The sequence below is a fragment of the Rosa chinensis genome, chromosome 2 (assembly GCF_002994745.2).
Source record: "Rosa chinensis cultivar Old Blush chromosome 2, RchiOBHm-V2, whole genome shotgun sequence".
Taxonomy (NCBI): Eukaryota; Viridiplantae; Streptophyta; class Magnoliopsida; order Rosales; family Rosaceae; genus Rosa; species Rosa chinensis.
In genome coordinates, this window is record NC_037089.1 from 31,720,325 (window position 1) to 31,736,833 (window position 16,509).

The window sequence follows — 16,509 nt, forward strand, 5'->3', positions numbered from 1 at the left end:
GGTATGGAAGTTTTGGGTATAGAAGTTTGGGTAAAGTAAGTTTGGTAAGTCTTCAATCTTCAAGTCTGGTTTTCTCGGTTTCTTTTTTTCACTCTTCAAGCTTCATTCTTCAATCAATCGGTCTCTTGCTTTCTGGGTTTTCAATTTCATGTGTTCAATTTGCAGCAAAGCATAGACGTCCTCAAGTTTGGTTCGATTTCTGGTTCGATTTCGAATTCTTCAAGCTTGGTAAGTTGCTGCCTTTCTGGGTATTCAGTTCTTGTGTATGATACTATGAATAATGAATGATTGGTAACTGAGAAGAGTTGTATGAATATTTGCTTACTCTCTTCCTATGGGGTTTCTGCATGTTAGGGATCTATCAAAGAATCAACTGACTGGCTCATTACCAGACTTGGGGAGCTTGCGAAACCTTCGGTATCTGTAAGTCTCTCAAGTAATCCAACTTGGTGTGAACCGTGTGATGATGTACGTTAACATTTGAATCATCTGCCCCCCATAGATATCTACAGTACAACTTGCTGGAAGGCGCTATATCACCAACCTTGGGTTCACTAGTGAATCTTCGGCAACTGTGAGTACATGACCTCGATCATGTCTTTTCTTTGAATTACTGCTATCTCCTAATTTGTCTGGGATTAATTTGCAGGTATCTCTACTTCAATAGGTTATCAGGCTCAATTCCTGATGAATTGGGAAATCTCAGCAATCTTACTACATTGTTCGTTCTCTGTTCACTGCTCACTCTGCTGAGACCACCTTAAATTATATCACACACAATAATAGTCTTTGGACAATCGTCCTCACAAGTCTTTATCATTTTTTTCAAGGGATATTTCTGAGAACCAGCTCACTGGTCCTCTTCCCAAAACACTTGGAAATTTGAAATCCCTCAGCGGCTTGTAAGTTTTTACTTCCCCCTTCTTTCCCTCATAAACAGCTCCTTGTGCGAAAAGTTTATGAGCTGGAACAATAGAAATTGAAAGTGAAAATATTGGATCGTCTTTGTTGTTGCAGCTGGGCCACAGCCAATTCCTTGAATGATAAATTTCCGGACACTTATGGGAACCTTACGAGTCTAAAATATTTGTAGGTGTTTCCTGTTTTAAGTTTATTAGGATACTCCAAGTCTTTTCAATTTCTACATGTAACCTGATTGTCATTTCTTACGAGTAATTAAGAGTGTTTCCTCAATGTAGTTCAATATCCGGGAATTATATCTCTGGTCCATTCCCAGTTGACAGCATAAAGAACTGGACTAATATTGAAACTCTGTAAGTTACCTGTATAGTCAATTATATGATGCTACGAGTTTACGTCTTTTCTTGCATCGAGTTATCAACAATTATCATATGTATGAATCATACACCCATTTAGTCTCTTACCATTTTTTACAGGTCACTCGTGGGAAACAATTTCAAAGGAAATTTGGCTAAAGAAGTATTCAATTTGCCAGAACTTCGGTATCTGTAAGTGTAGTCTCAAGTCCCAAGCTCATCCTCCCTCTCTTCACTTGATTTATGTTTCTTTATCTGAATACTTTTCACTTTACAATGTATATAGTGACCTGGAATATGCTACTTTCGAGTTACCATCAGAGATTACGAATAACAAATATGTTTCTCTGTGAGTGGTTTGCTGTATGCAATTGAACTTAAAAACATTAAAGGTCCAGCCTCTTCAAACTCTTAGACAGTCATGTACCTATCATCTACCGTTACATTTCCTGAACACATTATACTCCAGCAGTGATTTCTAAAAACATCCACCATGCACCATGCATGTAACAGAAATTGGTGGCAAAGGAGCTCAGTAATTATGACATGACCCCAGCCATTTCATAATTCTGGGCACAAAATACAGACATTGAGTTCTCGGAATATACTTAAAGATATAGAAATATTTACAACAATTTTACAGATTTAATACTCCCTGAGTTCTCAGAATGCATATGGCATATATGAATAATTCACAAACATGTTGTAACTATTAGTTGCCCCAAGGTAATATCTACAGTTATGCAGGCAGTTTAAGTGTTTAAGTAATATCTTGTATGTTTACTATCCTGCTTGCTTGTGATTCTGTCCTTTTAGCTTTGCAGTATAGTCAAAGGCATCTATCTAGACGTGGAAACCTTTACGCCACAAACAGGAAATGAAACAACAACTTTCACACTAGCCCATCCTCTTCCTGACAAAAAAGAGTCCCTGATAAACAAAACAGTTCGCAGGTAAACCTCTACAAAATTTTTCTTCATTCAACTTCATTTTTCTTGACAGCTCAAGTGTGAAAAAAAATAGTAACTATGTACTTGTCTTTTCTTGGATTCTTTCTCCCCTGTGAATATTGTACTGGAAATTTCTTTTTTCTTTTTCTTTTTGGCAATAATAGAATTGCTTGTTTGAACTTCCTACTTCAAGGTGCCTTAGCATATAGTCAGTGATGCCTGTACGTTACACACACAATTATACAAAGACGTGTTTGAACAAAGTAATGCCAGTAGAAGTTGATATATATTCTGAGTTGCTATAGTTTGTTCTTTTGTTTTTAGATTTTGTGAATGGAGTTATGTGCCCTTTTATGTGTTTTTTCTTCTGCTGTTTGCTAGCTATGTGGTTCTTGCCTCCAGTGTTTTGGTCTCTAGTGTTGTGCTTGAAATGAACTGTGTGCTCTTCGATTCTTCTGATTATTCTCTGTTTTGTCCTTTTAAGAGTAACTATTGCCAATAAGCTGCAAATTCTTGCAGTCATTTAAGTTATACCAGATCCCTTAGTCAATCTTATATGTTTTCTGTTGTTACAGAGTGGTAGCTTGGGGATGCATATTCTTTTGTTTAGCCTATTTTGATAGAGGTGGTCTAACTGTATGAATCGTGAGGGTCTTTGTAATTGTGAGGTGTTTGTTGCTGCAACGTTCTTAGAAACAAATTTCCATTACAGAGAAGTGGGTTTTATCTTGACATGTTTTCTGTTTTTCACTATAATAGGGAAGCTGACATTGAACCAGCAATGTCATTGCAGCTCTTGCACCACTTTTTGTGTAGATAGAACTGGAACAAGCAACTTTTGGATAGGCTCAACTAGACCAACTATTTTTTGAAAAATGTTCCAGGAGCGACTGTAACCAAGCAAACCTCAAACTTATATAGCCTATTTTTTGAACAATAAGATCATCTTTTGTTTTAGATGCTCTACAGTAATGAAAACAGTTCTATGATTTTTATCAATTGATATATAGTTATTGTTAAACTGCTTTTGTACTTGATTTAATGATCTGCAATATGCATATAACTTCCATATGAGTGACACTCACGCGCACACAAAAAAAAAAAAAAGATATGAGTATCCTAACCACTTGTAGTCCATAAATTGCTGATCCAAGAAGTCATGGATAGGTGCTAACTTCTTTTGGAATTCTGCAGAAACTGCCTTACAGCACAGCTCTCTTCTTTCGATATTGCATTGCTATTGTTGTTGGAGTGGTGATTAGCCTATAGTGCCCATTGGATGTTGACGATTGTGAACCCAAATGAAGAAGTCGTGCACTTCATGGATCCACTTAAAAGGCGACTCGATACTGGGGAATGGAAATCTATTGTCAACAAGTAAGTCTCTTATATTGTACTATAGTGATTGATCAGTTGGTGTTACTTGGTCATGTACTGGACTTGTTTACTAATTATCATTTTCTGTTTGAAGCTCCATTAAAATCTATAATGCTCACAAGAATCGGAAAGGAAGGAAAGTAATTCAATGGAAGAATCTTGCTGTGAGTCGGTTGAACTTTTTGTAGTGGTTAGTTTTATGTACTTCATTGTATATTTCACCTTCCATTATCTTAATTCTGTATTTTCAGGGTATTCCGGAGCAAAAAAATGACAAGACGTGTGGATATTTCATTATGCGTTACATGAAAGAAATTGTGGAGGACAAGAACTTCGATTTTAGTATGAAGGTAAAATTGATCAACTGCTTACCTATGGACTTTATTGTTTAATGATATAGTACGTGCATGCTCTGTGCATGAAACTTTCATATTTAATTTGCTGCATTTCCTTATTGCAGTGGGGAACGAGGTCAAATTTGGTTTACACAGTCAATGATATTGATGAGATCCGAGCGGAATGGGCTGAGCATGTTTTGAAGTTCCCAGAAAATTAAGTATCAGCCTATATATATGCTTTTGTTTCTGGTAGGTTATGAGCAGTAGTAGTGTCTAGGAACTGCTTTTGTGCATTTTGACAAAAATGCCTATATATATGCTTTTGTTTCTGGTAGGTTATGAGCAGTAGTAGTGGCTAGGAACTGCTTTTGTGCATTTTGACAGAACTGATGGAAAGTGTTGAACAAATGCATGCAGTTGCTGTAACTACTCTATGGATGCTACTAGGTTTTTGTCTTAGTTAGATTAAGATCCGTGCAACAATGGCAGTCATTAAAATCATTTAATGTAAAGGCTAGCATGCTAGCTAGTTTAGTATTATGCTACTGATGGGAATGTATTTTGGTGGGTTGATTTATGCAATGAGGAATTTGTTGATTTCAGATCTTATAATTAATCTGCCTTTCTCGATTGACTACTGTACAAAATGAGGTTTGCTATGGTTCAAATCCAACAAATGCAGGTTTATGATATGTTGTATCACAAATACAGTAACAACAGAAAACTGAAGTTTATTTCAATGTCAAACAACAGAGATGCCTTTAACAGACAACAGAAAACTGAAGTTCAATTCACTATCAAACAACAGATATGCCTTTAACAAACAACAGAAAACTGAAGTTCAATTCACTATCAAACAACAGATATGCCTTTAACAGACAACAGAAAACTGAAGTTCAATTCACTATCAAACAACATAAATACTTCTAACAGACAACATAAAAATGAAGTTCAATTGATTATCAAACAACAAAAACGCGAAGTTTTATTTTCTATCAGACAACATAAAAACTTAAAATTGTGGTTGGAATACGAGACAGACGACATAAAAATAAAGTCTTACAACTACTTAGACGACATATGAGCATAATTTACCCAATTATAAGTGATTTACAAACAACAATTAAATGTCGTTAAAAATGCATTCAAACAATAGATTGTCAAACAAGTCTTTATTTTGGTAACTTCAGACCACATATATATGTTTTCTTATTTGTCTTAAGACGACAGAGGTTTTATTAAATCTGTAGTTTGTACCTCATTTCAACAACATTAATATGTCGTTGTATATGATTAATAACTACAGAAAGTTCCATATCCTTCAAAGTTGGGTTGTTCAGACGACAGAGCCTTACGAAACTTCTGTTGTCTGAGTGAGAACAGACGACAGAGGATATTTGTCGTCTGATGCTATAAGAGATGACAGCTGGATAGACTACATATAATTTGCATATAATCTGTCGTCTGAAGCTATTATTGGCATAGTGTGTGTTCTGTGTATTATTTTGCCAAAACTTTACATATCACTATATAACCTTTACTATTTTTGACCACTTCATCATTCACATATTACACTTTATTTTGAAGACTGAAAATAGTAATGCTCCAATTAGTTGGATCAAATGTGAATAAAAATTTCAGAAATTACCCACCAATAAGGTTCACAGAAAGCATAAGTACATATAGTTGTCCCCAATATAAACCCTCTATAAAACAGGTTTATTGAGAAAGGTCTATAACAACTGAGTGGAAAGATACAGTTGTTTTTAGGTTGTTCAGATGAGCAGACAAAAGAAATAAAAAAATCCAACCAAAAGTAGTGATTTATTTAAATAATTTCAAACTCAGAAAGCCATAGTTCCAACTCTCACTTACATTACTAGAAACCATTCAAATACGGATACTCACCTTGAGGCTTATACGAAGGGAACTAATAGATGTCTCAATTAAGCATTTTTCAGCCTCATTTTGACATATCAAAACCTGTAATAGCAATTCCATGAACAAAAGACTGATGTCAAACTCCTGGAGAAACAACCTTAACAAGCTAGTAACAAAATTCTTTTTCCAGAATTTTCGAGTTTTATGTGTTCACTGACAATTTTAAATTCCTGTAAGCTGTAGCTTAAACTATGAAGTCTATATATTAACTTTTCAGGTGAAGACTACATTTCGGAACCTAAAAAAAAAAGTTGTTCCTACAATATGGCATGAATACTCAAAAGTATGTTTCCACAAGAACAATATTAAAACAAAAATGGAGAGGAACTGCTCAGGATGTTTCCACTTTATTAGCTCTAACTTCCACCTTTTATATGCCTGTTTAACTCTGAAATTCTTCATCCCTACTCAGAGAATTTGTCTAAAAATGGTAAAGATATTGTTAATAAGGCTTAGGCACGAATAGGAACTATCTTTGCCAAACTCTGAAACTGATACGACAAAGTTTACATATTCCAACATGCTTATTTAGATTAAGTGTGGGAAAGAAAAAAGAATGTCAATCCTTGCACAAGACAAGGCAATAGAAACCACATATATGAAAAGAAAAAAATAAAACCATCTTTTGCAAACATAACCATTAAAGTAGGAAGGGTGGGATAAGAAAACTATTTTTTTTTACTATGTCAAGATGGTTCTCACAGGATTTAGCAGAAGTTCGGGGCTGGTCCTGCAAAATGTGAACAGAAGATTACAGCCTTCCTCACAAAATAATTCAGTCAACATTTGTAAATGGCACTTTAACTTTCAATCATATATCTATCTAACAATGAGCAACTAGGTTGTTCTATGAGACCTCGTTCAATCTGCACGCATACTTGCAAAAGAAGTTTATTTAGTTATTCTGAGCTCTATTATTTTAGTCTACTGCTAACCTTTAGTTACTTTAGATACCATTAATATAAAGTAGCCCTATAAAATCCAGAAGAACACTTAAATTTACGATCTGATGCATCATTAATTTAAGTTGCATGCAACAAGAAACCCCAAATGTATAGGTCAAATTCCAACCCCATCAAATCAAGCTCAACCTCAAGCTCGTCAACGTATCGATGTCTAAGAGAAAGATACCCATCTATTTACTAAACATGAAGATTATCCAGGAGGATTGGCCACTGGTGCTCAAATTTGAAACAAAACCCAATTAGTTTCATATCAAAATTGAACTCACAATCTAAATATTGACCTCTTATATACAACCAATTGAATTAACAAAGCCCAATCTCAAACTAAACTAAGACTATAAATATTAATATTCAACAAGAGACAAATGGAAAGAACAAAGGGATTTACCTTATAGATTCCTAAAGATATTGATCGGGATTTGTTGTGTCTAGGGTGTGAGAGAGCTGTTGTTACAGTTTATTTGGTGAAGGAGGAGCTATTCGACGGAAAGGAGGAGCTCGTCGGTCTCGGAGGTATGTTCCGACGTGGGACCTCGTTAACGTCGACAGAGGAGCTCGTCACTGTCAGCGGTAGGTTGTGGTGCGGACCTCATCGATCTCGACGGTAAGTTCCAGTTTGAGGAGCTGCAAAGCTTGGGGAGGGAGGGGGAGAGAGAGAGAGGTGTTGCGGTGTTGTTTGGGAAAAAGAAGGATAAAGAATTAGGGTTGTATTGTTGGTGGGAACTTTGGCCAAAAAAACACAAAAGAAAAAACAGGGGGAAAATAATTGGGTTAGCGCCAAGAGTAAGAGAAAAGTTTACGACGATATGAGAAAAGTTCGTCGCAATTGATTGCAGAGTTACTACGGCAAACATTTTCCATCGCAAATGATAAAGCTTAATCGCGACGAAAGATTTTCCGTAGCAATAGGATCTCAATTGCGACGGCAACTGTTGCCAAAGTAAAAAGGCGAAGCAATTGCAATTTTTTTTAGTAGTGTCATTACACCCACTAACTCATGGTTGTAACTCAAATATTAACTCTCTTATTAAACACACTACTAATTAAAAACATGTTTATTTTCTAATATTTAGTGGAGATGAAGGTGGAGCTTATCTAAGATTGATGAGATGGAGTAGCCATAGGTAAATACACTCAACAAGATGGACCCCTCACTGAAATGAATGCTCAACAATTATGGCTCACCACTAAACTCAACTATGCATGGTCCTTGCTAGGGTTTGTGAAGGTTTGCAGGCTACTTCTTGGAATAGGGTTTAGGCTCACCACTAGTTTAAACAGGCCATGAAAAGTTTTGAAAATTTATTAATTTGTAGAGAAATTCTACGACACATTAATGTACAAATATAGTAAGTAGACTTAGTGTGATATGAAAATTAGATGAATTTGATACGATTAGTTCCAAATTAGTCTACCAAGACAGAGAGCTAGTCTACCTCTAAGAGCATCTTTAGCAGACTCTCTATCTTGGCTCTTTAGCTATTTTGGAGAGCATGTTTAGCTTTTTATCAATTTTAGCAGCTGCATTAGACTCCGAAATGACTTTCCATTTTAACTTTTACCTATTGCACTTCTAAATATAGAGAGTGAGATGTGATTCTCTAATATTTTTGTTAATTTTAAAACATTCTTTTTATAAGTCATTCTATATAATTTATAAATATATTTGAATTATTTTCTGCTCATTCAATAAATAATAAAAAATTAAATCTCTCTAAAATAGAGAGAATTGATACACACGTATTTCTAAAGTGACTAGCTAAAATGACTTTTTAGCTAAAATTTGATTAAAAAATGGCTAGCATTACTAAAAATACTCTAATAGTCAATTTGCTATCCTAGATTTTATTATAGTGCCAATTTGCTATCTTAGATTTTATTTTTGTCAATTTATTACCTTAGATTTTTACAATTAGCCAATTTTCTATTCTAAAAGTTTTAGTTTAGCCAATTTGCTCCCCTATGTTTTCAAATTAGCCAATTTACTACCTTTCCGTCAAATTGACTTGTTATAATTCATCAATTCTTTGTCCAAACATTGATTAATTTTGAAAATGTAGGGAAGCAATTGACTAATTTTGAAAATTTTGGGAATCATATTAGTTAATTCAGAAAGCCTAGAGTAACAAATTTGACGGAAGGATGACAAATTGGCCCTTCCGTCAAATTGGCTGAAATAAAATCTAGATTAACAAATTAGCTTAAATAGAACTCAGGGTAGCAAATTAAGGTTAGGATGAAACGTATCATAGCAAATAGGCAATTATGCCAATTTCTTTTGGGTGACTCTGTTGAACTTCTTTACAATTAGCCAATTTGCTATTCTAAAAGTTTTAGTTTAGCCAATTTGCTCCCCTATGTTTTCAAATTAGCCAATTTACTACCTTTCCGTCAAATTGACTTGTTATAATTCATCAATTCTTTGTCCAAACATTGATTAATTTTGAAAATTTAAGGAAGCAATTGACTAATTTTGAAAATTTTGGGAATCATATTAGTTAATTCAGAAAGCCTAGAGTAACAAATTTGACGGAAGGATGACAAATTGGCTGAAATAAAATCTAGATTAACAAATTAGCTTAAATAGAACTCAGGGTAGCAAATTAAGGTTAGGATGAAACATATCATAGCAAATAGGCAATTATGCCAATTTCTTTTGGGTGACTCTGTTGAACTTCTAGAAGTAAATTATTTTTATAATTCTGCTTCAATCGATATATTGTGTTGTCTTTTGATCAAAAAATAAAATGTAGTTAACCCTTTCTCACAGCATACATACATAATGTAACTTTCTCTCTTATCAGAAATTACGTACTTACAAATATGCAAGAATATATACTAAAACTTCCGTGCACATACACTAAAAATGATGATAGTATATAGTACAATATATACTAATACTTTAAATATTAATTGGAAAACATACACCACTCTAATTATATCTTGCAGTTAATTGTCTTTTTCGTTGAATCAATGAACAACATTTTTCATAAATGAGCGTGGTTTGCACATGACCTCCGATGGTTGAAGTTTATGCATGATGGCTCCCTTTCCTAATTCAGTCATATCAACCTTCTTATCACTGACCCTCCCCCACTCAAAGCATTGAATTAATGAAGCCAAAGTCAATCCCACCTCACGTTGGGCCAAGCCTGCTCCAGGACATGCCCTTCTTCCCATTCCAAACGGCATAAGTTTACGTGCCTCATCGTTTTTGCCGATTTCAAACCTTTCAGGTTTGAAGCTTTCAGGATCATCCCACAACTTCGGGTCTCTATGTATGGCCCAAGCATTGACCAACACCGTTGTGTTACGTGGTATATTGAATCCGCTAACAACACAGTCATCAGATGCAAAATGTGGTACTAACATCGGTGCTGCCGGGTACAACCGAAGAGTCTCAGAAATGATACTTTGTAGGTATTGAAGATTGGAGAGGTCTGATTCGTCTGATAAAGTGAAGAATGTAGCTCATCAAGGTCTGCATAATCAAGGATTAGACTACACAGTTCAAGAACAAATATCCAGTCAACCAATTGAAGGCTCAGGATCTGATCTCAGTTAACAAGCCTCCTCATCAACAGAATGCACACGTGGTATTCATCCAGACAAAGATCAAGTGAGAGAAATTAGTTGTAGTGATAGATTGGAGGAGGATACGTGTCAGCTATCTCATGGTGCTGTTAGTAATTAGTTAGTACAGCTAGCAATTAGTTGGTGCTAATTGATCTGTTAGAGAGAGTTTGTTATTCTTGTAATAGTATAAAAAGAACATCAGCTCATAATTGTTAGTTAGCTCAATTGTAAAAAAACAGTTTCAACGAAAATATCAAAAGTTTGGTAGCTTTTCTCTCTAGCTACTTCGTCTTCCTCATTCGTCTCTGTACCTAGATTTCTAGGGTTTCTGCAAACTCCATAGCCATTTTCTTTGCTCTTTCGCTTTCACCATGATTTCTAGCATGGTATCAAAGCCAACGGCGGCCTGACCATTGCTCCACCACTATCTCTCTGCTGCGTTTTCGACCTCTGAGCTCTTCTTTCTCTTTGTTCAATTACCAGTTTGAAAAACCAACAATCAGTTCAAGTATCAAGAAAATCATATACAAAATCAGCAATTACCAGTGAAAGAGAATTGTCTCTACTCTTAGATCTACTCAGTTTGCTCTTGATTCAAGGAAATCTGTTCGTGAATCAAGGTTTGGGGCTATTCTTCATAGCTATTTGTGGTGCTCATATCAATCTTGAGCGTTTGTGGCTACATCTTGTACCTGTTTGTATCACTCATCAAAATCACTCTCCAAGTTTCAGTCTTTTTGATCAAGATCTGAAGGAAAGAAAAGAAAAATGGCGTTTCCTACTCAAGTGTGCAACACCATCTCTGTTCGTTTGGATGAGACAAATTATCCTACCTGGGTTTTTCATATGCAACATCATCTCAGAGGGCATGGTCTTCTGAAATTTGTGGATGGTTCTCATCCTTGTCCATCACAATTTCTTGTTGAAGATGATGGTTCTCTAACTAATAACTCCGCTGCTCGTGAAAAATGGATGGAGCAAGATAGTGCTCTTATCTCTATGTTGATCAATACCTTGTCACCTGAGGCACTTACCCTTGTCACTGGCTGCTCTTCATCTATGGAGGTATGGTTGATTCTCAAACAAAGATATGCAACTGTTTCAGAAGCACATGTCATGCAATTAAAATCTACACTGCAAAATATTCAGAAGGGTAGTGATTCAATTGAAAAATACCTGTTGAAATTTAAGACTGTTAGAGATCAACTTGCTGTTCTTGGTGTCAAGATGTCCGATCAAGATGTGAAAGTGTTAATTCTAGCTGGTTTACCAAGTGAATATGGCCACACTAGACAAATCATAAGGGGAAAGAACAATATTGATTTGGAAGAAGTTAGGTCATTACTACTATCTGCTGAAAGTGAGATTGAATTGGAAAACAAGTCATCACCTTTGATTCAGCTCACTGCTCTGCTAAGTCAAACTGTTGCTGCTGCATCCACTACTGTCCCTGCTCAAAATGATAAGCCAAACCCTCTTGTTCAACTTACTGCTTTACTTGCTCAATCTGTTTTGGGAAATACTAATGCTATGCAAGGAATGAATTGTAACAATGCTGCTGCATCTACTACCACAACACACATGAATGCCTATACTGGACCTGTGAATTCTGCAAGTCAAACTGGTTTTATGGTACCTCCAAGCAATGGAACACCTCAATCTGGGTTCTTGGCAAACAATGGTGGCATGCAGGGTAACAACACAACTCAGCACTCTCAGGGTTTCTCACAAAACAATGGCTACAACAATAATGGAGGGTCTTACTCTGATAATCAAGGTAGTTATCCACAGTTTCCTGCTCAGAGAAACTTTAGCAATAACAACAACAATAACCAGAGGTACTCAAGGGGCAACAACCCGAATCAGAACTACAACAGCCCACTTATATGTCAGATATGTGACAAACCTGGACATGGAGCATGGAAATGTCATCAAAGAAATCCTCAAACTCAGAATGATGGGTCAAGCTCAACCATAGAGTGTCAAATCTGCAAGAAACCTGGACACATTGCCAAAACATGCAAATACAGGATTCCTAACAACTCCAACAATCACACTGGTTCTTCAGCTATGGTTGCTTGTGCAGAATCAAATCATGAAGTCTGGCTTGTTGACTCAGGGGCAACCAACCACATGACATCAGATCTTCAAAACCTGCAGAATGTCTCTAGCTACAACTCAAATGATGGTGTGCAGATTGGTAATGGTGCCAGCCTGCCTATTCTCAGCAAAGGCTCCAACTCTATTATCACAAACTCTGGCTCACTTTCATTGCAGAATGTGTTTTATGTTCCTGACTTAGCTGCAAATCTTCTATCTGTTTACAACTTGTGCAAGGATAATTATGTCAGAATGATCTTTGATGAATTTGAATTTCTTGTGCAGGACAAGGTGACGGGCAACATTTTATATGATGGACTGTGTGATCAAGGCCTTTATCCCATTCCAGTCTATGTTGCTTCTAAGCTTCTTCCAGCCTCTAAACCTTCAGCTTTTCTAGGAAACAAAGTCTCACATTCTATCTGGCACAAAAGATTGGGTCACCCTTCTAATGTCGTTGTCTCTAGTATGTTGTCTAAAGCTCATATTTCTGTAGAACCTGATAAGTGTACATCATTGTGTGAATCATGTTTGTCTGGAAAGTTTACCAAACTTCCTTTCTCGTTGTCTTCAGAAAAGTCTAGTATACCTTTTGAGATCATACACTCTGATCTATGGGGGCCTTCCCCTAGTATGTCTTTTGAAGGCTTTAAGTACTATTTTACTCTCATAGATGAATGTACCAGATACACATGGATTTTTCCATTACGAAATAAAAGAGAAGCTTTTCCATTATTCCAAGTGTTTTGTGCCTTTATTGCAAATCAGTATAGTGCATCTGTTAAAGTACTCCAAACAGATGGGGGGGGAGAGTATACCAGTCATATCTTTAAAGAGTTTCTAGCCAAAAATGGGATTTCTCACCAATTATCTTGTCCATATACTCCACAGCAAAATGGCCTTGCAGAGAGGAAAAATCGACACATTGTTGAAACTGCTCTCACTCTCTTAAACAATGCTTCACTTCCACCAAGGTTTTGGTATCATGCATGTGCCATTTCTGTGTATCTTATCAACAGAATGCCTTGTACTACCCTCTCCATGAAATCACCATTTGAACTTCTCTTCAAAAAGCTTCCTCCCATTGACCACATTAGAGTATTTGGCTGTACCTGTTATCCACTCCTCAAACCATATAACTCCAATAAGCTTCAACCGAAGACAGCTCCATGCATATTCATTGGTTTCGCTATAGGCTATAAGGGCTTTATTTGTTACAGTCCAGTTTCCCAAAAAAGTATCATATCCAGACATGTCATTTTTGATGAGTCCAAGTTCTATTTCAAATCTATCCCAACTCATTCTCAGTCCAATGTTAATCACACCAATACTCAGTCTTTGCCTTGTTCTATGTCTACACCATTGCACACTAACCTTGTCACACAGTCACCATCAGTTCAACTGCCTCACCTTGTCCTTCATCCATCTCCACCAGCAACCTGCACTACTACATCAGATACTAGTATACCAGAATCAAGTTCCTCAAGCACAAATATTGATCACATCCCTACTGACAACACCATTGATTGCACACCTGCATCCATTCCAATGCATGACACTATCGTTCCAGTGGAATTTATTGATACTCCATACATACCAATCTCAGACATTGTTCTTGATATAAATCCTCCTAGTCCAGATTCACACAACAGGATGATCAATTTTCTACCTCCATCCAACCTCACAGTGAATGATCATCCCATGATGACAAGAAGTAAAAATGGCATCTACAAGAAGAAAGTCTTCTATGCAGCAAATATTGCTGCTACTGTTTCAGCAAATGAAGAACCTACCTCTCACAAGCAAGCAATGAAGATTCCCGAATGGAAGCATGCAATGCAGGATGAGTATGATGCCTTACTAAATCAAGGGACCTGGATACTAGTCCCACCACAACAGCAAAAAAATATTGTGAGCTGCAAGTGGGTTTTTAAATTGAAAAAGAACGCTGATGGCACCATTGCACGACATAAGGCCAGGTTAGTGGCAAGGGGGTTTAGTCAAGAAGAAGGTACAGATTATGATGAAACATTCAGCCCTGTGGTTAGGCATACTACAGTTAGGTTGTTCCTTGCTCTTGCTGCTCAATATCAATGGAGACTTTACCAAATGGATGTAAAAAATGCTTTTTTACATGGCGTTCTCAAAGAAGAAATATACATGGCTCAACCACCTGGTTTTGAAAACCCTTCTTGCCCTACACATGTTTGCAAACTCATTAAATCATTATATGGTTTAAAACAGGCCCCTCGAGCATGGAATGAGCGATTCACCTCTTTTCTACCATCTATTGGATTCAAGGGCTCCTATTCTGATCCTTCCTTATTCATCAAGTCATCTGCTCAAGGTATGGTCTATTTGCTATTGTATGTGGATGACATTATCTTAACTGGAAGCAATGAAAGTGAAATCCACTCTGTCAAAATGGCTTTACAACTTGAGTTTGAAATGAAGGACCTAGGTCTTTTGCATTATTTCCTGGGTTTACAAATCGATTATTTGCCATCTGGAGGGATTTTTGTTTCTCAATCTAAGTATGCAGATGATATTCTTCTAAAAGCTGGGATGATTGGCAGCAAAGTGTGTAGTACTCCATGCCTTCCTTATGCCAAACTACTAAGAGATGAGGGTCCTCCTTATGCAGATGTCACACACTATAGAAGTTTGGTTGGTTGTTTACAATACTTGACTTTCACTAGACCTGACTTGGCTTATAGTGTAAACACTGTATGTCAGTTTATGCAAAACCCCACTGAGGCTCACTATGCTGCAGTTAAAAGAATACTCCGATATCTCCTTGGCACTACCAATTATGGTCTCACTTACAGGTCAGCTCCGTTTGAACTTAGAGCATTCTCCGATGCAGATTGGGCCGGGGACCCCAATGATAGACGATCAACAACAGGATTTGTCATCTATATTGGTAACTGTCCTATCTCTTGGTGCTCAAAGAAACAGCACTCTGTGTCTAGATCATCTACAGAAGCCGAATACAGGGCAATGGCTGATACTGCCTCAGAAATTTTTTGGTTAAGACATCTTCTTGCGGACATCTCTATCCCATTACCTTATGCACCTGTTTTGCATTGTGACAATGTGTCTGCTCTAGCCTTGGCCTCAAATCCAGTTCATAAATCCAAATGCAAGCATGTTGAAGTCGACGTTCATTTCACTAGGGAAAAAGTGATGAGAGGAGAGTTGACACTGCAGTTTGTTCCATCCCTTGATCAGTTTGCCGATATCTTTACTAAGGGACTCAGTACAGCTCAATTCAAGCACTTATGCTGCAATCTAGTGCTTGGAGCTCCCACCACTAGCTTGAGGGGGGATGATAAAGTGAAGAATGTAGCTCATCAAGGTCTGCATAATCAAGGATTAGACTACACAGTTCAAGAACAAATATCCAGTCAACCAATTGAAGGCTCAGGATCTGATCTCAGTTAACAAGCCTCCTCATCAACAGAATGCACACGTGGTATTCATCCAGACAAAGATCAAGTGAGAGAAATTAGTTGTAGTGATAGATTGGAGGAGGATACGTGTCAGCTATCTCATGGTGCTGTTAGTAATTAGTTAGTACAGCTAGCAATTAGTTGGTGCTAATTGATCTGTTAGAGAGAGTTTGTTATTCTTGTAATAGTATAAAAAGAACATCAGCTCATAATTGTTAGTTAGCTCAATTGGAAAAAAAACAGTTTCAACGAAAATATCAAAAGTTTGGTAGCTTTTCTCTCTAGCTACTTCGTCTTCCTCATTCGTCTCTGTACCTAGATTTCTAGGGTTTCTGCAAACTCCATAGCCATTTTCTTTGCTCTTTCGCTTTCACCATGATTTCTAGCATCGTCTACTAAGCGTTCTTGACCAATTTGAACATCCAATTCGGCTCTAGCCTTCTTTAACACATTTGGATGGTTTAGCAAACACTACTAGAATAAGCCTTATAGGATACATATTTTATTATGTATCTTTTGCTTTAAAAAATATA

The 16,509-nt window shown here is 36.7% G+C and overlaps 1 protein-coding gene and 1 long non-coding RNA gene across 2 annotated transcripts; both read left to right on the top strand.

The window, feature by feature from the left end:
- Positions 1-334: 334 nt before the first annotated feature.
- On the top strand, positions 335-1,476 carry LOC112184119. Its single transcript, XR_005805262.1, has 7 exons — positions 335-423; positions 503-574; positions 650-721; positions 831-902; positions 1,018-1,089; positions 1,200-1,274; positions 1,398-1,476. It is a non-coding gene; the product is annotated as an uncharacterized LOC112184119 (long non-coding RNA).
- A 2,031-nt stretch (positions 1,477-3,507) lies between these two features.
- Positions 3,508-4,499, top strand: LOC112190263. Its single transcript, XM_024329688.2, has 5 exons — positions 3,508-3,604; positions 3,699-3,768; positions 3,856-3,954; positions 4,065-4,195; positions 4,278-4,499. The coding sequence occupies exons 1-4, from the start codon at positions 3,549-3,551 to the stop codon at positions 4,158-4,160; spliced, it is 321 nt and encodes a 106-aa protein (XP_024185456.2). The 5' UTR covers positions 3,508-3,548; the 3' UTR covers positions 4,161-4,195; positions 4,278-4,499.
- Positions 4,500-16,509: the final 12,010 nt, after the last annotated feature.